At 38.6% G+C, this 25531-nt stretch overlaps 2 protein-coding genes across 31 annotated transcripts in view; one reads left to right on the top strand and one right to left on the bottom strand.

Annotated features, from left to right (window-relative positions):
- Nucleotides 1-18527, bottom strand: part of CAPZA1 (capping actin protein of muscle Z-line subunit alpha 1) — a 43696-nt gene extending 25169 nt beyond the window's left edge. Inside the window, exon 1 of the mRNA XM_069600752.1 lies at nt 17292-18527. Coding sequence (XP_069456853.1) covers nt 17292-17330 — 39 coding nt within the window. The 5' untranslated portion in view covers nt 17331-18527. The remainder of the gene's footprint in view (nt 1-17291) is intronic.
- The window catches only part of ST7L (suppression of tumorigenicity 7 like), a 140942-nt gene continuing 132279 nt past the window's right edge, over nt 16869-25531 (top strand). For 8 of the 30 annotated variants that reach the window (XM_069600497.1, XM_069600516.1, XM_069600534.1 and 5 more), the window contains exons 1-3: nt 18062-18303; nt 19937-20019; nt 23321-23483. In XM_069600497.1, the coding sequence (XP_069456598.1) occupies nt 18096-18303; nt 19937-20019; nt 23321-23483 (454 nt within the window). In that variant the 5' untranslated portion in view covers nt 18062-18095. Of the gene's footprint in view, nt 17785-18054; nt 18304-18794; nt 18946-19936; nt 20020-23320; nt 23484-25531 lie in introns of those variants that run through there. The other 22 variants (XM_069600610.1, XM_069600581.1, XM_069600569.1 and 19 more) reach the window with 13 other exon arrangements.

Below are 25531 nucleotides of genomic sequence, written 5' to 3'. Positions count from 1 at the left end.
GAGGGGAGGAGAGGGTGAGATGTATGGAGAGAGTAACATGGAAACTTACATTACCATATGTAAAATAGACAGCCAACAGGAATTTGCTCTATGTAAAAGGAAACTCAAACAGGGGCTCTGTATCAACCTAGAGGAGTGGGATGGGGAGGGGGATGGGAGGGAGGTTCAAAAAGGAGGGGACATATGTACACCTGTGGCTGATTCATGTTGAAGTTTGACAGACAACAAAATTCTGTAAAGCAATTGCTGCTGCTGCGTCACTTCAGTCATGTCCGACTCTGTGTGACCCCATAGATGGCAGCCCACCAGGCTCCCCCGTCCCTGGGATTCTCCAGGCAAGAACACTGGAGTGGGTTGCCATTTCCTTCTCCAATGCATGAAAGTGAAAAGTGAAAGGGAAGTCCTTCAATTGAAAAAAAAAATTACCAGGACTAAGTGCCACAAAGCAAATGCTCAAGTCATTACAAAGCTCTGGTACTCTGAACAAACATATAAGACATAAACCAAATTGATATATACTACTTGAGAAAAAAAAAGAATGAAAATCTGCCATTTGCAACATGAATGGATATAGAGGGTATTATGTTAAGTGAATAACTCATAAAAAGACAAATACTATATAATTTCACTTACATGCGGAATCTAAAAAACAATCAATAATGGAGACAGAGAACAAAAAGGCAGTTGCCAGAGGGAGAGGTTTGCATGGAGGAAATAAGTAAGGGAAATTAAGAGGACAACCTCTAGTTGCAAAATAAATTAAGTGACTGGTATGAAACGTATAGTGTGGGGAATAATAGTCAATAACTACGTAGCATCTTTGTCACATACCTTAACTGACTTACTGTGGTAATTATTTTGAAATGTATAGAAATATCAAATCACTATGCTGTATAACAGGAACTAACTTAGTGTTATATGTCAATTACTTCAAAAACAAACTCATAGAAAAAGAATTTAGGGGTGGGGAGAGATAGTCAAAAGGTACAAATTTCTTGTTAACAAGATAAGTACGTACTAGGGATGTAATGTATAAGATAATACATATAATTAACTGCTCTATTTTATATATGAAAGCTGTTAAAGAGAATAGGTCCTAAGAGTTCTCATCATAGGCAAACTTTTTAAAAAACAATTTCTTTACTTTTGTATCTGATGATAGATATTCATGAAACTTACTATAATAATCATTTCATGATGTATATGAGTCAAATCATACACTGTACACCTTAAACTTATAGTGCTGTATGTCAATTATATCTCAATAACACTGGGGGAACAACAACTTGATTTCTAAGAGTGTAAATGAGTTCTGAAAGCAAAAACATTTGAGAAGTGTTCTGTTGATAACATGGGTTGATTACTTACCATGCTGTTGAGTGAAAAGGATTGCAAAATGTTGTATTCCTATCTTTTTTTTGAAGTATATATATTTACATAAATGTATGGCTACTAACTTGTAACTGGGACCACCTCTGACAGTAGTATTACAAAAGCTTTTTTTTCTTTCAATTTTAAGCTCATTTCTATGTTCAAAAAATTGTACACTAGAAATTATTTGTATGAAAAGTAATTATTTAAAAAGCAAAAAAGGGGCATGCCAACATTTCCTATATAATAAATAATTTTAAAAAATTATCTGAGAATATCAAGAACAGGAGAAATGTCCAATTAAAGAAAACAAAACATCTCCTAATTTTTAAACTAAATTGGGGAGACTTGAAGATATATATACTATGGTAAGGTGAAGTTTTAAATGAGCAGTTAAAAGAAATGTAGTTATCATTAGATGCCAACATGGGGTCCTATCACTGTCATTGTAAACAACTCCCTTTTTATTTCCGGAAGTTAGCAAAAAAGTACAGTCAACTCTCTGTATTTGTGGGTTCAGCATACAAGGATTGAAAATATTTTGGGGAAAAAAATTCCAGAAAGTTCCAAAAGTCAAAGCTTGAATCTGCTACACACTATTAACTATTTACATAGTATTTATATTAGACATTACAAGTAATCTAGAGATGATTTAAAATATATGACAGGATGTAAGTTATATACAAATCCTACACCATTTCACATAGAGAACTTGAGCATTCTTGTATTTTGTGATCTATGGGGGTCCTTGAACCAATCCCCCTACATGAGATGACCATACTCAGTATTAGATAAACATCTGACAGTCTCTGAAGACGGCTTTGAAGTATTGAGCTGTTCTGTCAATGTAACAATACTATAAAAACACCTTGAAGGAACAGGTGTAACGTAAGTAGTCATGACACATTCATATAATCACTGTGAACTCTAAAGTGTGCTCCATGGGTCTCTTTTCCTCTCATTCTTCTACTGTTTAGTTCCTAGACCTACAGCTACACTCCCACCTTAGGGCTCTTGCAATTTTCATTTCTTTTGCCAGAAATGCTTTTCTATCAGAGTTCACTTCCCTCTTCATTCAAATATCACCCACTAAAGTACCCTTCTCTGACTTCCTGACTTCTATAAATTACCTAATGTACCCTCCATACCCTTCATAATTCTTGTCCCTTTACTTGCTTTAAATTTCTTCAAAGAATTTGCCACTGAACATATGGTTATTGCTCAAGACCTCTAAAAGAATTCCAAGAACGTAGAGCAGAGCTCTGCAAAGTGCTAAAGGGCCAGACAATAAATGTTTCAGAGCTGTGTGGACCACATGATCTCTGTCCCAACTGTAAACTAAGTGAGCCCATGTTCCAATAAGACTTTTTAACTGAGGTTCAACTGACAAAGCTATAAAATAATTAAAGGGTACGATGTGAATGTTTCTGATATATATATATGTATATATACACACACACACACAAACACATCTATAGTGTGAAAGGTTTACCCCTACTGGGTTAACTAACATTATTTTAGATACTGCAATTTGTATTTCATGTAATTTTCACATCATGAAATATTCTTTTGTTTTTTTTCCCCTAGGCCTTAAAAAAGCAGGCAATGGGCGAGATTTGCCACCTCTTGGCATAAAGCATAAGAATTTGTTGTTTGTTAATTACTGTATACCTAGGACTAAGACCTGGCACATACAAAGAATGTAAATTAATGAATACTATTTATTGTTAACAAAACGCTTTCATAACCTCCCTTTTGATCTTAAAATAGGCAGTGAAGAGACTATTATCTCCATTGTAAATGAAGGAACAGGTTCAGAAGTTCCTTGCCCAAGGTCACATACTTAAAAAAGGGGCGGCAATGCACTAGACAACTGACTATATTATTCAATACTAACAGGTTATTAAAATTGAGAATTTATATATAGTGAGATCTCGTGGGTTTGCCTAATCCTTTTAGAATTTCTTTAAACCAAGAATTGAGACAAAACTTTGTGTGTGAAAGCTGCAGTTGTCACAAAGTTGGGAGGGATAAACAGAATGATAAACAACTTTAAAAGTCCAAATTTTATCATCCAGTCTCAAAACTGAGTCAAAACTAACAAGATGAAATTTAAGAGAGATAAAATCATGGGAACAAGCAGAAGGAGAAAAAGAAATGGCAGAGCAGCTGGTAATTGCAAAAATATTTTTGCTGCAATACAGATGAGGGATGGGACCTCCCTGGTGGTCCAGTGGTTAAGAATGTGCCTGCCAATGCAGGGAACATGGGTTTGACCCCTGGTCCAGGAAGATCCCACATGCCGTGGGGCAGCTAAGCCCCCCGTAACTACTGAGCCCGTGTTCTAGAGCCCAGGAGCACACGCGCTGCAGCTATGGGAGTCCACGCGTCCACAGCCTGTGCTCTGCGACGAGGGAAGCCGAGGCAACGAGAAGCCTGTGCACAACAACTAGGGAGGAGGCCCCACTCACAACTAGAGAAAAGCCCACGCAGCAACCAAGACCCAGCACAGACAAAAATAAGTAAATACAAATTTAAGTCCTTGTTTCATAAAGTAAGTTTCACTGTACATAACATTCATATGATAGTATCTGCAGTAAAGCGTGTATTTTAAAGGGGGAGAAGCTCAAGTCTCATATACAATTCCATCCCTTCATATATGTAAAGATTCTAATAATGTTAATTTCATGGAATGCATTGTATCTCTAACCTAAACAGGGGGAAGTTAAAGTCTGTAAGTATCAATCAAAGATAAGTTTTCTTATATTTCAGTTTCTTCTCATTTTCCTTACATCTTACTTTTCCAAAAAGGAAAATAAAGCAAAATATTAAATCCTTTCAAGATTCAAAATTTAATTTTTTTATTGCTAATATTTGTACTGAAGTTTAACAATCAAACCAAGAAGGTAATATATCCTATTGTTTCCCAGAAGCTGCTAGTTTTAATTTTAGTAAGAAACTTTAGAAAATTATTAGAAAAATAAATTTATGAAATTTTTATAAAACTCAGAATTTTAGCTTACTAAATAATCTTTTTTTCCTTGGCTGTGCCATACAGTTTGTGGGACCTTAGTTCCCTGACCAGGGATTGCACCCAAACCCTCAGCAGTAAAAGCAGACTCCTAACCATTGGACTGCTGAGGAATTCCCCTAAACAATCTTTTAATAACAGACCCCATACTATTCATAACCACCCCATCTATTCATAACCACCTTTTAAAATAATTTCCTTAACAAAAGAATATCAAGTTGAATATTTAACAACTGTCAATGTTGGGAAAGTAATTCCAGACAGGCAATGAAGAAATTTTTCACTAGATAATATCCATATTCCAGTTATCCACAAGACCCAGGTCAGTTTATACTGCCCAAATTTTGTATACTTCAGGAATGAAATCACTGCTAGCGAGTAACCTCTGTCTCCTTCATTAGTCTATTAAGTGTATTAATGACTTTGTTTCTGGGCCTTTACTCACACTGTCCTTGTGCCTCTCTTTCCATCTCTGTCTAAATCAGTCCTACTTTTTAAAGCTGGGCCAACCAATACAATATTGTAAAGTAATTAACCTCCAAAAAAAATATGAATTGTAAAACTAAATATAGACAATATAACCAATTAAAAAATAAAATAAAATAAAAATTGTAAATGAAAAAAAATCTCCACTCTTGGGTGGTCTTCTGCCTTTCCTGAAAAAAATAAAAATAAAAATAAAGCTGGGCCATCTGTTTCTTTCAAAGATATTTTCTCCATTACTAAAGCCTCAAGAATCCTGTTCCTTCTACCATACTTTTGAACATTTATCACAGCACCTATGTCAAGACTGTGGCAAAACATTTAAAATACAACATGGATGCTCAGTAAACATCAGCTAGACAAGACTGCTAGCAAGACAACTATGCTTTAAGTTATTAAACTGAACAAACCCTTCAAATTACTGAGAAAATCATTCCTCTCTTTCAGAAGTTCTTTGGGTCTTACTCATCTAATGTTCCCCATCACTACAATCTTCATCAGTACTGATAAACAGAAACAACTTTTTCTTGACCAAAAGTTTTTCAAAGTGACTATTCTGCTTCCGTTTAAACTGATCTTTCAAAGTTTACTTTGATCATCTTTCAAAGTTTCCTCATGTTCTCAATTAGACTATACTTCAAAAACAGAGTAGTAAATTGCGCTTTCGTAAATGTTTACTTATTTTTATTCTACAACGTTCCAGAACTATTGAAGGATAAGTAGCTGCATTCCTCCTCCAGAAAGAGATACTATTCTATTTTATCCTAGTAAGAAAGTTCTATCTGTACAGAAGTCAGTGTTATTTCTTAAGAGAGTTTTTAGAAGATATTTAGGATGTCATTGCTATTGTTGTTATTATTTTGGATTGTAAGACTGTTTTTCCTAAGGACAGTTTCAGGTTCACAGCAACACTGAGAGGAACATACTGGGATTTCCCATATACCCTGTCCCCCTTCCCCTGCCAGCATACTCTGTCCAACTCTTGCAACCCCATGGACTGTAGCCCACGAGGCTCCTCTGTCCATGGAATTCTCCAGGCGAGAATACTGGAGTTGGTTGTCATTCCCTTCTCCAGGGGATCTTCCCAACCCAGGGATGGAACCCAGGTCTCCTGCATTGCAGGCAGACTCTTTATCACCTGAGCCCCCAGGAAGCCCAACACTGTGCCCCCATGTGCACCGTCTTCCCCATTATTAAGATCCCCACCAGAGTGGCACATTTGCCAGAACTGATGAATCTACACTGACACATCATTATCACCCAAAGCCCAAAGCCTACATTAGGGTTCACTCTTTGGGGTGCACACTCTATGGGTGTGGAAAACATATCCACCATTATAGCATCATACAGAGTATTTCCTTAAAAACCTCTGTGCTTTAAAACAAAACAAAACAAACAAACAAAAAAACCCTCTGTGCTTTGCCTATTCATTCCTCTCCCCCAGGATGTTATGTTTTTGTTTTTTTCTTTAATACACCTTGCCTCAGTGTAGTTCATTTTCTGGGTCTGGTTCTAAGGTTTTCAGAATATCAACAATAAATTCACTGGGTCAATTATTTAATAGATGCAAGTTCCAAACTGCTGACATGCCAAGTATTTCAGTATCAAACTAGCTCCAGAATTCCAGTTTCCCTGCCTTTATCAAACAAAATCCCTGCTAGCTAAGAGTCCCCGGAGGCTAGTGAGAATTTAATTAGGGGTATAAGTTGAGGGGAAAAAAAAACCATTTTCAGTGATCTCCAGGAAGTGGAATAAAGATTTCACTAAATTCCAAATAAGCTAAATGTTACCTTTCCAGTTTAGATCTGGATACTACAAAGATTCAGAATGTGATTAGGGGAATTCCCTGGCAGTCAAGTGGTTAGGACTCTGTGCTCTCACTATCAGGGGCCTGGGATCGATCCCTGGTTGGGCAACTAAGATCTCACAAGCTGTGCGGCATACCCCCCAACAAAAAAGAGAGAAAATTTTAGACATATATAGTTGATTTTGATTTATCATTATCCATAAAGGCTAAGGTTTAAAAGGATAGATATGTCTAAATTATAATCAACATTATAAAAAATAGATCGTGACACTTTCAAATAATTTGTTCCATGCTTAGTCTTTAAAAAGTCATTTCAAGTATTTCTTAGAAACTGTTCTAGTAGTAACCAATTATAAGTTTGGATATATGTAGACAAATAGGTAGGGAAGGCAGACACGTTTAAAGAAATTTCATTTAAAAAAAATTTTACCAACACTAAGGAAAATTGCTTGAAGATTTACTAAAGTAATAATGTAACATGCATAAGAGCTCCTCCTTGTCCAAACTTTAGTCAGGCTCCTCTGAGCCCTCTTCTCAACTAGGCCTTTATCTCAGGCCCCTCTTGTCTATGGCCTGCCTAGCCCAGTCTTAGCAAGAACCCTGCTGTCAGTTTAAAGAGAATTCTCCAACTCTGGATATATGATCAAGTTCTACACCCCCAGTCTCTGAGGTATAAGTCCTCGATCTGCCAGTGAGCAAGAATCCTTCTACTCTGATGTCTCCTCTTAGCACTTTTCCATTTATGCCCCCCTGCCCCGCCCCAGCCACGCAATTGCTTGTTGGCTATAAATCTCCATCGGTCTTTGCTTATTTGGAGCTGATCTCAATCTCTCTCTCCCTAATACAAAAGTATAAAATTAAGGCCTCTTATCATTCTAGCAAGTATCAGATTGGTTTTCCTTAACAGAAGTCAGCACTGTATTTTACACTGTATAATAGTAAGTAAAACATACTTCATCATAAAATTTACATTTAAAAACCAAAAAATAGCTATTTTATTTTCTCGTTATCTTTCCCATCCATTCCCTTTTAATTTACAACTTCTCTATGCACCAAATTAGAAGGATATCCTTATTCCTTAGTCCTCATTCTGGACTTTCCAAATAAACACCACCCAAGATGTCAATAAAAAGATTTCCAAGTATATACCTTAATTGGTCATTTAGAAGTTCACTGTAAGTGATAAAGCCTTAAGTCACCATTAAAAAAAAAAAAAAAGAATTGGCCCAATCTTAGTCAAGATTAAAAAAAACTGTCTCATCTAAACTCCAAAACAACACTGATACATGTCTGAAAGGAGGGAAAGAACTCTACTTGGCTTAATTAGAGAATCTGCCTGAATGTCTAGATCAATAACTGAGGAAATATAGAAGTCTGAGATATAATGTTCTAATGAGTCAGGAAGAAAGATTAAAGTGGGTGCAAAGATCACATAAGCAACATGTTGCTGAGGAGCTTAAATTTGTTAAAACCCCCAACCCGAGGTGACTGGGCAGACAGGTAAAAATTTCCAAGTACAATGGCCAGATACAACGAGTATTGTTTTGTAAATAATCAGGACCAAATTAAGAAATGATGGGAAATCCACACTGAATGCCTTGAGTTTCACACGTCAGAAAGCAATGATGCAAATACCAAGTCCAAAAAGGTAGAGTTCGGCAGTGAGACACCACACTGGCTTGGAAACTGATGCAGTCAGAAACAAGAAACATTTCCCCTTTAAGAGATGGTGCACCTGGTATTTTAGTGTATTTCTATCTTAAAGGTGTCTTTTTTTAAACCAACTTTTTTTTTTTTTTTAAATCACTGGGAGTCAGACATGGTTTCACATGCCGGCTTTAACACTTAATTACTTGGGTCTTAGTTTCTTCATCTATGAGTATAATATCTGCTCATATATCTAGCACTACTTTGCCTGGAGAATCCCATGGACAGAGGAGCCTGGCGGGTCGTGGTCCATGGGGTCGCACAAAGTTGGTCGGACACGACCTAAGTGACTGAGCACGCACGCATTTTAAGAATCCAGTGAAGTAACATGAGACAGACATAGCAGATACTTAACTTTCTTTCCCTAAGCAAACACCTGCTGCTGCTGCTAAGTCGCTTCAGTCATATCTGACTCTGTGCGACCCCATAGACGGCAGCCCACCAGGCTCCCCCATCCCTGGGATTCTCCAGGCAAGAATGCTGGAGTGGGTTGCCATTTCCTTCTCCAATGCATGAAAGTGAAAAGTGAAAGTGAAGTCGCTCAGTCGTGTCTGACTCTTCGCGACCCCATGGACGGCAGCCTACCAGGCTCCTCCGTCCATGGGATTTTCCAGGTAAGAGTACTGGAGTGGGTTGCCATTGCCTTCTCCAAGCAAACATCTAGATATCATCAAGTCTTTATGTTTACCAATTTGTTCATTCACTCGGACAAAAAGGAGAATGGCCAAAGAAGTAAGCTAACAAATTCCCTTTTGCCTTCATCCTTGGTTGTGAACAACAGCTATACAATTAGAATCACCTGGGCAAGTTTTATGGCTTCCCTAGTGGCTCAGACGGTAAAGCGTCTGTCTGCAATGCGGGAGACCCGGGTTCGATCCCTGAGTTGGGAAGATCCCCTGGAGAAGGAAATGGCAGCCCACTCCAGTATTCTTGCCTGGAAAATCCCATGGAACGTGGAGCCTGGTAGGTTCAAATGACTAATGCCTGGGTTCCACTCACAGACCTTCTGATGTAATAGATTTGGAGGACAGCTTGGGCACTGGAATTTTTTTTAAAGATTCTAGGGTGATTCTCAGGTCCTGTCAAGGTTGAAAGCCACTACCTTAGCTAATATGAAGTGCACAACTTCATGGTGGACACAAATAATGTAAGACATGCATACAGTCAGCATCCTAGCTTTTCAATTTTTGTAAATTTTATCAGTGTTAGCAAAACAACTTATACAAACAATAGCCCTCAACAAAGATGTCAATCATTTAAAAATAACTATAATTCAAAGCAGCAAAACTGCCAAGGCAGTACTACAGACAACATACAACACAGAATTTGAGAAGGAGATGGATATGGGTTGGGTTGGTTAAAGACAACTACAAGGAAGGGGAAGGCGGGATCTAAGCTATGCTCTACAAAGTGCTTTAAATAGTAGGGGGAGAAAGAAAGAGGCTATTACAAATAAGGGAACTGGTTAAGAAGGAAAAAGGGTAGGAGAAAAAATTGTTTTGTCAGTTTGGCAGACACAGATTTATCTGTGGATAATAAAAGAGAAAGGAAGAGTAAGATGAGTCAGATGGTAGCAGTTAACATCGAATCTGGTTTTACTCTGTAGGTGATGGAGAACTGCCAAAGCCTTCTGTGTGGGAAGCTCCGTTAACAAAAATTAATCTGGAAGTACAGGAGTCCTCAATATGGGTTCACAAAACTTGGAAATCAGTCTGCCCTCTAAGAGTTCATTAACTGTGAAATTAAGGCAGGTACTATCAAAGCAAGATACATTCATTTCTTTATTCACCAAATATCTGAAGGACTACTATGAAGGCACTGTTTTAGGTAATGGTGATTCAACAGCACATGATCCTTACAAAGCTACAGTCTAGTGGGTAAAGAGACAACAGATAAGATTAAACAACTAAACTACATGGTATGCCAGCTAGTGATAAATGTTAAGAAATAATTATAAAGCAGGGAAAGGGGATATGAAATGGTTGGTTGGAATTGGACACGGTGATCACAGAGGGCTTCACTAAGAAGGTAACTTTTGATGAAATATCTGAAGAAGTGAGGGATAAAGAAGGAAGAGAACTCCAAAGAACAGAGCAAATGCAAAGATGTATTAAGTCAGGATGTGTTTGGCCAGATGAGAATAGGTAGGAGATAAAGCCAGAGAAATAAGCACTAAAGAGATAAAACTGCAGGCAGGCAGAGTAACTTTCATTCTGAAGAACATGGGAAGCAACTGGAGGATTTTGAGCAGAAGAGTGACACATTCTCCCTTATATTTTTTTAACCAGATCACCCTGAGTGGTTCCTTGAGGATAGACTGCCTACAGAGAGACAAAAGCAGAAGCAGACTAGAGACAAGGCCAGTGCAATCAACTATTTGGGAAATCACAGTGTGTCCTTTGTGGCTCAGCTGGTAAAGAATTTGCCTGCAATGTGGGAGACCTGGGTTCGATCCTTGGCTTGGGAAGATCCTCTGGAGAAGGGAGAGGCTACCCACTCCAGTACTCTGGCCTGGAGAATTCCATGGACTGCATAGTCTATGGGGTCACAAAGAGTCAGACACGACTGAGTGACTTTGACTTTTCTTCCAGAGAGGTTGAAATTAGGGTATGGTAAAAAACAGTCAAGTTCTAGGTATGTTTTGAAGGCATAGCCTAAAGGATTTGCTAATGGACCTATGTGTACTGTGACACAAACAGGAATCAAAGACACTAAACTTTTTGGCCTGAGCAACTAAAGAATGAAATGCCATTAACTAAGAAGGGATTACAACTGGAGGAGAAACTGTGATATGCCAAATTTTGATATACATGGGCTTCCTTCCAGTCTCGTACAATCTGTCCACTGCTGTTAAAAGTCAGAAGGCACCCTACACAAAGATTGGACATGGTCTGGGTGTTGGGTATATATCCCTACAATAGGAGAAAATGCCACTAAAATGTTAGACTGTATAGTTAACTTCTCTGGCTTGATTCCATGCTTAAACTGAAAAAAATGGTAATTTGATTTCTTACGTACCTGATCTACTTAAAAAATAATCTAGCCCCTCCTGTATTTATTAAATTAGTTGCTACCCTCTTCTTAAACACTAGTTTCGTCAGCCTAGCTAATAAACATTTGTCCTTACTATTCTGATGAATCAAGCTTCTGAACTTAACCGGCAAAGGATTAAGATATGGAGAGTAGCTCTGGAGTTGCACAATAATTATTGGGAAGCTTATTAAAAATAGATTCCCAAGAATTTATCCCTCCAAATTCTGATGCAGCTGGTGTGAAAAGAACCCAGAAATCTTGCTTTTGAAAGAAACATGTAAGCGTTGCTGCTGTAGGCAATAATGTTGAGGTTCTGAAGAAGACAGTGCCCTCAGCCTTGTCATGAGGACTTTCAAGATCTTTAAACTTTTAAAGTTATGTTTCTCGACACCTTGGCTTTTTTTAACACCTTGGTTTTATAACACATTTTAAATATGAAAATTCTTAGTGGCGTATTTGTAGAAGCCCAAAAGAGCATTATGCAAATGTGGTAGTAATTTTTTTTTGGCTGTGCCACACACTTGCAGGATCTTAGTTCCCAGACCAGGGACTGAACCTGGGCCCACAGTAGTGAAAGCACAGAGTCTTAACCACTGGTAAATAAAACTGAAATAAATAAATAAAATAGCAAAGAGACTGGTAATATTGGCTGCCGCTCAGGGGAACTTGGTGGCTGGAAAGTGAGTGGGAGGGGACTTTCTACTCATGTCCTTTTCTACCATTTTAATTTTATGCATCTGATTATAGCTCCTATATACTCAAAATAATTTTTAAAAGACTCATGGAAATAGAAGAATAAAGTCTAATGATAAGAAGAATTTACAGGACTGAAATACTAACTGAACATGAGAAGAGAGGTTATGAGTGAAAAAGATGATGACAATGTCCTGAGTCCATGTGACTAAACGAGAATAATCGTGGAAAGAACAGAAATGCAGAGGCTGGCAGGAGGTTCTGATAAAGGGAGAAGGGGAAATAACTGTAGGTATATATTCAAATCATCACCTAGTTCAGAAATCCCCAAGTAGTAAAACTGGCTTATCAAAAAATTATCATGACAAGTTTCCTCTGTCCAAGGTTTTTACTTTCAGGAATTGCTCCACATAAGGACTTTTTTTTCCAAAAAGATGAAGGAATTCGTGCACTTGAGACAGACAAGAGTAATGAAACCTAATTCTATGTGTTTCTCTGAGCTCTAAAGGAAAGGACTTATGAAGGAAAAACTTTTATTAGGAGTTTTGCAAGGTATACATAGTCAGCCCTCTGTATCCATGAGTGCAGAAACAGAGAACTAACCTTACTATTTCTTATATAAGGGACTTGAACATCCGCAGGTTTTGGCATGGGGGGGTGGGTGTAGCGCGCGGTCCCTGAAACCACTCCCCCAGATACCTAGGGACAACTGTATAGATACTAATTTTGATATGCAATAAGGCTTCAAAACTTTATTGAGTTTACTAGGAAAATGCTCCCAGGGGGATCAAAGATTCTTAGCAGTGCTGTGACAGAGCACCATGACAGAGTAATTGCAGTAGATGCATAGGCACTATGTATGCCCAAAGAGGCACCCACAGTGTGGACATATTCCTGAGCACAAGAAATATCTACAGATTACCAGAAATAATTGGGGAAGGGGAATGAGGGAGCATGAGCCGGGGAAATACCAAAATGAATGAAGCTGTGATTGATTGGTGTCTTTCATGCCAATAGCTTGGGCCTACACTATGTACCTGGTGCTCCTAGGCACTAGATTTGCAGTAACCAAGGATTTCACAGCTTTGTTATCAGGGCAGATGTGCCAAAGCAGATAATGACAGAGACTCCTGGAACATTTTAACATTTCAGTTTTTAAAACAGAGTTTGTTTTAACTTAAAGAGTTTGAAAAGTTCATTAAACTTTGTTCAGTCAGTTTGATCCAATTCCCCTTACCTGTATTAAAAGAAAACTTTTGAGGTCCACCTATTTTAGAAGAAAACTTTCAAGGCTCAGAGATAAGTGATTTTTCCAAAATCACATTGGTAGCTAACAGCACAGCAAGAAAAGACCAAATATCCTGAGGCTTATTCTTGCCCACTACCCCACAATACCTCATTTATAGTTCTTTAAATAGGGGACTTCCCTGGTAGTCCAGTGGTTAAGGATCTGCCTTCCAATGCAGGGGACTCAGAGTGGATCCCTGGTTGGGGAACTAAGAGCCCACATGCTGCAGGGCAACTAAGCCTCTGTGCCACAACTAGAGAAGGCTATGTGCTGCAACAAAGACCCAGAACACACCCCCCCCCACCCCCCCAAAAAAAGAATCTAATTCATTAAATGAATTACTCTGATTTTTTTTCATTCATGGATATGTTAAAAATAGTATAGTGAGAAAAGCATGGCTTCTGAATCAGACTTACCTGGGGTCTCAATTATTTGACAAATGCTTTGCTTAGCCTTAAGACTAGCCCTAATAAAATAGCTAGATGTTCTTGAAGAAATATAATAAACCTACACTCTTCACCAAAAATGGGCGCCTGAGTTTGTACCTGCTTAGGCTTTGTGCTCCTGTCCAAGATTTTGTAACAGATTATATGAATACTACTCAGCAAAGCCAACATAAGATTTAAAAACTAGTATTAATTCTAATGAATGACTTGTTACAAAACAGCCATGGCCATTAAGCTTTAGGGTTTACTTTACTCTAAAGAGTAATCACTCAGGAGGTAACACATAATCAAGGAAATCTACTTTAAAAGTGTAAGTATCTTCATGATCTCTAACAAAGCCTTCAAATTTCATCACCTATTTACATTTTCCACATCTCTCCTATATAATTTTGACAAACCCATTTCTCAAAAAGTGTCTTAAAGATGGTATTATCTAAGCTTAAAGCATAGAGATCCAATTTTCAGTTATGGTACTTTTGAAGCTATACACAAACATTACACTTGTTAGGTTGAAGAAAAAAAATGTACCAGTGGCACTTTTTTCAACCCTAAAATTCTGTGTGCATTTATGTGTTTAAAATGCTGAATCATGAATTAAAGGAAACAGTCAGTGCAAAGAATCCAAACAAGTAGTTTATCTCATACCTAAATGTCCTAATTATGGCATCTTTTCATTTTGGTCTTGTAAAGCATTTGGAACCATGTAACTGAAGACTAAGTACTAGATAAGTAGAGCTCATTCTCAGAAACTGAACTCTAGGATAAAACTAAAAGTATTTATTTCTGCAAGTTATTACACTTTCAACTTCCTGTTTTATTTAGGCAGCTCATCATGACCATTTCAGGTAACAATGCAGAAGTTAAAAACCCCAACTTCCTCTTTATAAAGTGACAAAAACTTCAGCAGTTAGTTATGAGAATGGTTGATCTTACTAGCTTTTACAGAAATATTTGCAAGGAAATCAGAGGCCCTCACCACCAAATTCAGCTCTGGGTTCACTGTTTTCAGAAAATATAACAAAGATAAAAAGCAGTATTAAAATATATTTGGCACCATGACACACGTGTGCTACAAAAAATAAAATCAAATGCAGTTGAGATCTTAGTTAATAAAAGAAAAAAATGAAAATTTTACAGTACCCTCAAGGAAGAATCAATATACAAACTAAGGCTGAAAATATCTTTTTTGTAATAGTGCCTTGGTTGTGAAAGTTTTGTACAACAAGCATCTTGCTTAAAGGTAACTTTTTGTTTATGAATGCTAAGGTAGTCATATCAACAAGCCTTTTCAGAAAAATACTTTTTCAGTTCTTGAATTCAGTTAAAAGGCCTGGAGGAAAAGAGGTCAAATATAAAGCTGAAGGAAAATGGAAGTAATCTTTGAAGTCAAAGCCCTTTATTTTCACCTACTGATCCACAATAGAGAAATACATATCAGTTCATCTCTAGGAATAAAAACTCTAACAAAATTTCAGTAATCTCAGTCATATGGATTTATTATATGAGATTTTTTTGTATCAGTTATTCTTAGTTATCTACTCTAATGAAGACAATGCAGTTAATCTAAAACCTGTTTACTGAATATAAAATTCATCAACAGTTTTTGGGCAGTATATTTACCTTACTAATTATGATTTGTTTGCTATATCATTATTAAAATTAAACTACAAAAGAAGTATGCTGGGCGATAAGAGAAAACTGGTCACACATCTGCTGCTATAAAATTAAGGCTATTTTTTTAATGTCACTAATTTCAACACTGTCAATATCCAGAGACATCTTAATTTACACTTTGAAGTATGTATTTTTTCTCCAAGTTTAATTAAAAAGGCATTCTAACCCTGTCAAAAACAAAAACCCAACACTGGTAAACTTCAAAGTTTATTATCTTAAATTCCTAGTGAAATTTTGCTTAAGTGGGCCATCAGTTAGGCTCACAAATGCTTTGCTATCCCATGATTTTCACTGTAATTTAACTTCATCTGAATTATAACTTTTTGCCTTTAGAATAAACTTTATTATGTTAACAGTTTTCTCTCTAGCGTAAGTTCACATACAGTATAAAATGTCCTTGCCCCGCTATATCTTACATTTATGAGAATCAATTTCCAAGTAAGAGAAAATCTAATTCTGAAGTGTTGTTCAATGGCTTGTGAATGTTCAGCGCTTTCTTCAGCATTTCAAAATGGCATGGTGTATATGATATATCAAGTTATTCCACACAGAGGACTCTTGGATCATAAACAGTCCAAGAAAACCCAGATACATTTACAGAGCATTCAGAGATATACATTTTTTAAGAGTCACTGTGGGAAATTCCTTGTCCTACTACGAATTATGTTGTGAAATCATTGTAATATTCACAAGTTCTAAAATCTTTAACCTATTTACTGAAAAGCCTGACAAACTGTTATGCAAAGTTTGCAGTTGTCAGGAAAAAAATCATTCCACCTAAGGTGGAATATTCTCTTGTACTTAAGACACTCTTAAAGAAATAAGCATACAGAAAAAAAAAAAAGCATACAAATTACACACTGACAAGTTCAACTATAATCAAAGACATCACAGTGGAGCACCAAAGAAAGCAGGAAGCTTTGTCCAGACTTGCATGTGTTAATATTGTTTATGTGCGACATAAAACCTTTCTGGAGTTAAAAAAGAAAGAATTCGTTGGCTAATCTTGTTAAGAAAAAAGTCGAAAACTGTTTTTCAAAAATTATCGTTAAAAGACGCAAGGGACAGAGTCACCGCGGGGGCCGTATACGTACAATCAAAGGAGTGTTACAGAGAAAAGCGTGTTCAGATTCTGAAGCCAATGTCCCTGAGCCTTACACATTTATTACCGCGAGTTAGTTTAGCCGGTAGTATGTGGGAAAAGAGGTGTAGGAGGATAGGTGGCCGATATATTAGAGACCTCTCCCTGTCGAGGAGTCGTGACAGCAAAATCACTTCCTGAGGAAGGAGGAGCAAAAGGGAAGTTAAGAGGCCACCCTGACCAGGAAGTGACTCGCCCTAAACTAGCCCCAATCATATCTAAAAATGGGGGGATGGGGTGAGCCCCAACCGCTGAAGGCGGTAAAATAATTGCTTCTTGATTCGTCGCGACATCATCATCGTCCCCTTTCTCAAATACAAAAAAGGTCCACAGTCACAGTTCAATAACGGAAGGTCTCTTCTCTCGCAGGAAGGTCACCAGGTTGTGCCTCAGGCCCAGGAGTAAAAGAGAGTTGAGGAATGGGGAACTGGGGCCACCGTGAGGCAGACGAAAGCCCCTAAAAGGGCAGCGAAGCGTCCCGACTGCGGGGACCGTATGCCGGCACAGACCGAGAAGCTTTCTTCTCCTGGGTGCACTGCCGGGGTTCCCACCCCAGTCAGGTCGGGCCTCCCTGCCCTGTCCCGGGAAGAGGCAAGAGAGAGAGGCGAACCCCTTACCTTCTCCTCATCCGACACCCGATCCTCGAAGTCGGCCATCTTGGGCTGCTCTGGCCCAGCCCGGCCCTGGCGCGAAGGAGGCTGGGAAGAAAGCCGAGTGATGGAATCACAGCGAGGGGCGTCGGAAGGACCCGCCCGGAAACGCCGACCGCGAGAGCGCCATGTCAGTTACGGGCGGGGGTGATGGCCCCGGGCCTCGGCGCCCAAGGAAGTCGGCTAACTTTAATTTTAAATCTGTCTTTCTCACTGAGTTACATTCATTTCCCCACTTATTTTGGGGACGTTGGGAGCGTGTTTCGACTGGAATTGCCAGAGCTGCAGCCATTTCCCTATTCATCTATGGGACGTTGGGAGAGTGTTTTGACTGGTATTGGCGCCCGAGCTCCAGCCGACCAAATTGCCGTCGCTACTCCTGTAGATTTTCCCAGTATCAGTGCTCTCCATGATAGCCGAGCCCAAAGGGCTTAGTGCTGCTCGGACTCTGGAACGGTTGGTGGGTTTTTCAACCCTACGAATGGGGTGGAAGGCGATCCTTATTCGTCTGGAGGCTAAAACACTTCACCCCGGGGGTCACAGTTCAGTTCCTCCAGAATAGGTGCCGCCATCCGCCCTTTCCCTCCCTCGGAAGGAATAGGTAGCTCAGTCCTGGGGCGTTCCTCCACTTTCCAGGTCTTCGTCCCCGTTCCCTGGGACTATCAGTTTTCACGGAGACCAACTTTAGGTCCGCCACTATCCCAGGATTCCCGACTCCCGCTTTCCTGCCCTTCTCCCCTCCCAACTCCCGGCGCTAGCGGGAGCGGCAAGATGGCGGACAGTGACGGCTTAGGTGAAGCAGCGATTGCTGCAGCGTCTCCTTCTGCCCCTGTTCACGGCTTAAGCCCGCCGCTGGGCTGGAGGGAGCGGCTGCGGGCTGGTCTGGCGGGAATTGGGGCCTCACTGTGGTTCGTGGCGGGGCTGGGGCTGCTTTACGCTCTGAGGGTCCCGCTGAGGCTGTGTGACAATTTGGCAGCGGGTGAGAGGCCCAGAGCTCCCCGGGGACGGGCGGCGGTCCGGGTAGGGGGCAGTTAGAGGTGTCGGGGGCAAAGGCCAAAGCGCTGAGATTTCCTTATCACTGGAGGGCCTCAGAGAATGAGTTAGTTTAAGCGACCGAGTGGATTCTTTTTCTCTGAGGCCGCAGCTGATTGTCAAACTTGAGCTGCAGCCGCCGGCTCCTCCCGGAACTCTTAAGATCCGCCCTCTCTCGTGTGCCCTCTTGCGCCCTAAGAGAAACCATCTGACAAGCTGTAAGCTTCAGGTGATAGGGCAGATGAGAGCAATTTCAGACCTGGATGCAGAATTTATGTACACCCTTTGAGTCTCCCGCCACTCAGCTGAGAGAACCCACACCCAGACAACAAAACATCTAACAGAAAACATCACGATCGTAGCCAACTATTCTCATGTTTTAAAATAGCGTTGTCAAGAAATAGTTTCCGATATATTTTTGTCCGTTCTCTGTTTTAGGCTTTATCTTGAGTAATAAAATAGAACAATACGGGAAGTAAAGAGAAAGAGAGCCACAAACAGTAGTGGGTACTTTCCTTAGTTCTTTCTTTCAACATTGGTAGAGAGCTTGCTGTGTAGTGTGGGCTGAAGACCCAAAGACATCTAAGAGGTGACGATCCCTTGGATTCTGCAAATATCCTTTAGCTGTAGCCGGGTCAGAGTGGATGCGAGCCAGGGCCTCTTACCATGTCATTACAAATCGGCAACCTCAGATTAAAGTGAATATTTCTATTGTGTGACGATTTTGTCTGTCAGTGCTGTTTTATTTTTCTGTAGAAAGAGGAGGCAAGTGTTCCGTTTTCTATTCTGTGAGATAACATGAAAGACTGAGATAATATTCTGAAATATTTGGACTTTTTAAGAACTGAGTATGTAAATCCAGATACAACTAACACACTAAAACAAGCTAGATAAGTTGACCTTCCTAGACTGTTTGAAAAAGCTAATTTGGTGTTTCTGTTACAGGTTAATGAAGTGTTTACTAGTGGTTTGTACGCTCAGTGAAATGTTACTCATTGAGTTCTTTTTTTTTTTACGTATTAATTATGCCATTCAGCTGAGAGTCAGTGACTTTACAGATTTTTATTTCTTTCTAAAACCCAAAGTATTTATGAGACTGTTATTTGAAGTGAAGAGTCTGGTCCAGGTTTTCAGTGAATCAGATATAGGAACCATTTAGTGTGCTGTTCTCTTTGGGCTATTTTGCCTCTCTAGGTGACCTGTCAAATACTACACTATTTCCTTCTCTCTAATTTGAAACACTGATTTGGATGTCACCAAAATAATTAGAAAATAGTTTTAATCCTCCTTTGTAATATATGTGGTGGAACTGCAAAAGGTCTTGTCTAAATTATGATGTTCTTGGTTTTATTCTCAACAGGAAGCTAAATGATCTCCTTACATGTGTGAAGGCATTTTTAAGATATGATACAATGAGAATGCAAAGTAGCATTTTAAAAAGTTACTTTTTCAAATGAATCTCATACTAGATATTAATCTACTTATATTCCTCCACTCATAAAGACACCTACATATTTGTAACTTCAATACTTTTAAACGTTGATTTGTGTTTTTTTTTGTTTTTTGTTTTTTTTTGGCAGTGACAGTATTTTTAAATTCATTGACACCCAGATTCTATGTGGCACTTACAGGGACATCTTCTCTAATATCAGGACTAATATTTGTAAGTAGTTTCCATTTCCTTCATGCTTTGGTGTTTATCTAAAAATCAAATCTCTTTAAATGGTTATAATAATTATAAATACTTATAGATTAGCATTCTTAAAATGTGAAAACATTTTAAAAAACACTGCAACTTCCTCTCTACTTTTAGAGATTGGTAGTATTCATTTGTATATAAAAGACTGTATGTTGTGGGGAGTGTAGCGGGAGGCGAATTCCCCAACTAAATGCTCATAAGCTTGGCGTAGTAACAAAAATGAGTAAAATGGGCAGAGTGTAAAAAATAAAATTTTTATTTACTTTGAAGACTCGATAATCTGGACAGTACATGTTCCTTCTAGAAAAGGCTATGGTCCTTCTAGATAATTGTTGCCATGTAGATTTGCAGACCGTATTACTAGAACTTTCAGTTTTTTCAAATGATTTCAAGAAAACCTGGATGTAAAGTTTTTATCTTAAGTCTTCCAGTACTTTAATGCTGGCAACATTGAGCAGACTAAAAATTTATATGTGTCTTGAATTGGGCTTATAGTCTACCTGCCTAGAGTGTTTTATCTCTCTAGAGTGCTTAAGAGTAGAGTTTGGAAACTAGACTAACCATCACTTTAGTTGTGTGACTTCAAGCAAGTGAATTAACTTTTCTAAAGCTCCAATTTCCTCATCTATACATTGGGGATTATAATAGTATCAATTTGGGAATTCCCTTGTGGTCCATTGGTTTAGGGCTCCCTGGTTTGACTGCTGAAGGCCAGGTTGGATCCCTGGTCCAGAACCTTAAGATCCCATGAGCTGCCTGATTTGGCAAAAAAAAAAAAATAGTATCAGTTTCACAGTTATGAGGATTAAATGAGATAATGTGTGTGAAAACTTGCAACAACATAGTAGCACTTGATGAATTTTGGCCATGTTATTCTAAGAAATTACACAAAAACCTGTTTAATTCAGTTTCCTCTTGCTTTATTTAACCATGGTATCATTTTTAATTTAAAAAGATTTTTAAAAATTTTGTAATCTTTATTAATATCCTTAGGAGCTAGTATTTCCTAGAATCAACTTTGGAAAAATACTGCTACAGATAAAAATCTTAGGAAGTATTATGGCATGCATGGCGAATGAAATTTTTCTGAATTTTTTCTCATCTCTAGGTGGTGCTCTGTAACTATAGTAGAAATGTAAAAATAATAGCATTTGTATTGGAGGTTTGTTTTTTTTTTTTTTCCTATAGGGACACTTTACCATTTTGTTAAAGAGAAATGCCAGATGAAAAAGAGACTTTTCTCTTGACTTAAAAAAAAATTGTTGAATTCTGGATGAAACCTTTTCATAATTTAGCATATTTTGCCATAGAATAAACTGCAAGGAGACCTAATCAGTCCATCCTAAAAGAAATCAGTTCTGAATATTCATTGGAAGGACTGATGTTGAAGCTGAAACTCCGATACTTTGGCCACCTGATGGAAAGAACTGACTCATTTGAAAAGACCCTGATGCTAGGAAAGATTGAAGGCGGGAGGAGAAGGGGATGACAGAGGATGAGATGGTTGGATAATATCACCGACTCAATGTACATGAGTTTGAGTAAACCCTGGAAGTTTGTGAGGGACAGGGAGGCCTGGCATGCTGCAGTCCATGGGGTCACAAAGAGTGGGACACGACTGAGCGACTGAACTGAACTGATAAAAATCTAAATAAAGGAGATAAACTATATTTAAACAGCTGATATAGTGGAAAAAGCACTGGTCTTGGAACCAGCAGATGTAGTTTTGAGTCTTGACTCTGCCATTTGGGCAAGTAACATGAATTGAGTCCTAATTTTCTCATTCATAAGGAGGGGAGAAAACTTAGACACACACACACACATATATATATAATATTGATTCATAACATATAATATGTAAAACAGTTTTTAAAATTTGTTACTTTTTTCAAATCAGAGTTTTAAATTTATAAAAATTAGGAATTCAAGTAACATTTTAAAGGTTGAACTGTGTCATTACCCTTGAAATATTGATGAGTTTTTATTAGCAAAGTTTATTTATAATTTCTTCTACCACCTGAAATGAGGAAGCTAGTTGTGCTGTGTTATTTCTACCTGAAGAGGTTGTATGCTTGGGAGCTTGAAGAATAGCAGCAAAGCCAGTTGTTTAGTTATTATGAGTACAAAGATTACTCTGAAAAGAAAAAAAGAGCCTATGGGAGTGCATAAAATAGTTTTCCATTCTGTGGAATCAGGAAAAATTCCCTTTGGACATGTCGTTTAAGCTCACACCCAAAGAAGCCAGCAAAGGGAGTTGAAAAGGCTGGAATATCCAAATATGAAACACTCTGCTAATTCAACACAGAGAGCTGCTTTCGATTGCCTCTTATAATGGTGATAAACTGTGGAAACAGAAAGAAAGGAATATCCTGATTTTTAAGTAGTTCAGTATGGGAAACAACCTGACTCTTAACCTACATTAATAGTACTGCCAAATACTGGATTAATACTTTATTGTTCAGAAGAACTTCTAATTCTTGTCAACCCCATTTGCTCGATAGGACATTGAGGCTCTGAGAATTTAAGTGACTTACACAAAACACACAGCTAAAGTATGGCTGAATTGGAAGTCACTGTGGGCATTCTAACCCTAGTCTAGTGGTTAAGCACATCATACTGCTGCTGCTGCTGCTGAGTCACTTCAGTCGTGTCTGACTCTGTGTGACCCCATAGACGGCAGCCCACCAGGCTCCCCCGTCCCTGGGATTCTCCAGGCAAGAACACTGGAGTGGGTTGCCATTTCCTCCTCCAATGCATGAAAGTGAAAAGTGAAAGGGAAGTCGCTCAGTCGTGTCGGACTCTTTGCGACCCCAGGGACCGCAGCCTACCAGGCTCCTCCATCCATGGGGTTTTCCAGGCAAGAGTACTGGAGTGGGGTGCCATCGCCTTCTCCAAAGCACATCATACTAGTTGTTTCAAAATTATTTTTCTTTTAGTTGTGCTACAGATAGACTAAAATGACATTGTAACATAACATATTATTAATAGCTTAGACACTTACTGTTTTTTAAATGCTTTATTTACAGGCCTGTTTCTTCTAGTGTTGCATAAGCTTGTCTGAATTTTATGGCAAAGCTATAAAAAGGCATTTTACCTCAGCTTGGTATGTGTTATCAGGGAATCTTGTGTTTGGCTTGTTTTTTGAAAGGAGAGTACATTTAAAAGACTGAATTAAACAGGAATGTCTTGAGAGAATGTATTGACTTGAGCTCATATCTGCTGATCAGTTCTGTTTTAAATGAAAGATGTTTTCTCTTTGTCACAGATATTTGAATGGTGGTACTTTCATAAGCATGGCACATCTTTTATTGAGCAAGTTTCTGTAAGCCATTTGCGACCATTGATGGGAGGAACAGAAAGCAGCATTTCAGAGCCAGGTTTTCCTTCCAACAACAGAGAGAGCGAAACCAGCAGGCAGAATTTGTCAGGTGAAATGAAATGTGTTTTCAGAGCTGTATAGTTAAGATTGTGTTTGACCGTGGCAGATAGAAAACGTTTAACAATAGAAGTTTGTCTGTCCTTTAAATATAGGTTTAATGGCTGATATGGAGAGCAATGATCATCAGAGGCCTATTTTTTTTTTTTTACTCCTTCTGTTTTATTAGCCTGCCATCTCCTGTGCAGTTTTTCCTTGTGTTCCCAGACAGTTGCTCTGGCTTTAGCCATTAAGTCCACATTCTAGTCAGCAGGAAGGAGAACAGGCCAGGAGAAAGACACTTTCCCCACAGCAGCCAAGGATACTTCCCAGAAGCATTACATACTATTTTGACTTACTTTCCACTGGTCAGATCTTTATCAAATGGCTAGAACTAGCTGTAAGGGAGGTTAGAAATTGTAATCATTTTCTCAGTGTACATGTGCCCAGGTGATAAGGGGATCTTATTACTGATAAAGGAAAGAACAGAGACAATTAGCCATCTCTGCCAAGAGAGCAAAGTTAGGAAAAATATTTTTTCTTGTCAGTATATTTACAAAGACATCAAAATCTGTTATCAATGTATGAATATTCTGCTGTCATACTTAAATTGTAGACCATTCTTCTATATGTATCTAGTAATTATACAATTAGGAAAGTAAAATCTTTGAAGCCAGATAGAAGTGACATTTTTGGATTATTGTTCCTTTCATTTGGTATGAAAATCCCATGGACAGAGGAGCCTGGTAGGCTACAGTCCATGGGGTCTCAAAGAGTTGGACAGGACTGAGTGACTTCACTTTCACTTTCATTTGGTGTAGGTTATAATCATATGGTAATAATACAAATGAGTTAATTCTGTAGAATGCCATAATGTTTCATTTGTTCAGTAAACTAGACATGAAATTTATATTACTTTAGTAGAAAAATACTACCTGAGTGAAATTGATGGCACTTTTTATGTGTGGTCAGGGAAGTTCTCTGAGAAAGAACCATTTAAACTGAGCCATAAAGCATGAGTGGGAGTTAACCAGGATTAGTAGGGATGGGATTGACAGTCATTCAGGAAGTACGGGAAGGAACAATGGTAATTTTCTTTCCTCTTCTCCTTTCTCCCCTTTCATAAAATCATTATAGAACTCTTAAGAATAAGGCATATTGGATGTGAGGGTGATCTGGTTGTGACATCTGTCACCCTGTTGATTGCCAGGGTTGATTCGGCTCATCTGGCTGGCTAGGCAGGTGTCCCCTTCCTCCCTCACTGCTCCATGTGCATCCCTCCCAAAGCTGTGTGCTCGGTGGAAGAGTATGACCATCCCCGAGAGAGGAGGACCAGTCTTTGGTCAAGGATATACGAGTAGCTGCGCTGCCCTGCTAGAACCTCCAAACAAGCTCTCAAGAATAAGGCGTGTTAAAATGAATATGACATAGATCTGTCATAAGGAAGCTCATGGTCCAGTTGTAAATAATTAAAACAATAATGCATTCTACAGTCTTACACCCTATTATGAGACTGAGTCAAAGTTCTTTGGTTCCACTTTTTCTCCCTGGGTATCTGCATTTTACTCTATAATGTTGTCTTCCATAGACGTATATATTGGGAGAGCCAATTTTAAATTTCTGCCCTCAAGATCTCTTTTATATTCTAGACCCACATTTCTAACTCTGCTAGAAATCTTCACCTTTGATGGCCCTCAGCAATCCTAAGCTTACAGTCCAAAGTGAAGCTGCTAATTTTCTTTCAATAGATACTCTCCATAATCCTAAAATCTATTAATTTCCATAAGAGAAACCTTTGAATTGTTTTAGATAATATCTCTTTTATTTCCCCTTCCTTCTCCAGACTATTGATCCTCATTGTTTTCCCCTCAAAAATTATCTTGACTCTGTTCTACCTTTTAGTTCAGCATTCATTGCCCATATCTGGGCCTTAAATGTCTCTTTCCTGGATTATTGCTGTGCATCCTAACTAGTTTCCTTGCCTATGATACTTCTCCTTTTAGCACGTTCTCTCCCCTTACTATAAGAAAGTGGTTCTCAAAAACTTTTTAGATCTAGGAA

This window comes from Ovis canadensis, chromosome 1 (assembly GCF_042477335.2).
Source record: "Ovis canadensis isolate MfBH-ARS-UI-01 breed Bighorn chromosome 1, ARS-UI_OviCan_v2, whole genome shotgun sequence".
NCBI classification, from domain to species: domain Eukaryota; kingdom Metazoa; phylum Chordata; class Mammalia; order Artiodactyla; family Bovidae; genus Ovis; species Ovis canadensis.
The sequence above is the reverse complement of the archived record's forward strand: the minus strand, read 5'-3'. Positions and strand labels throughout refer to the sequence as shown.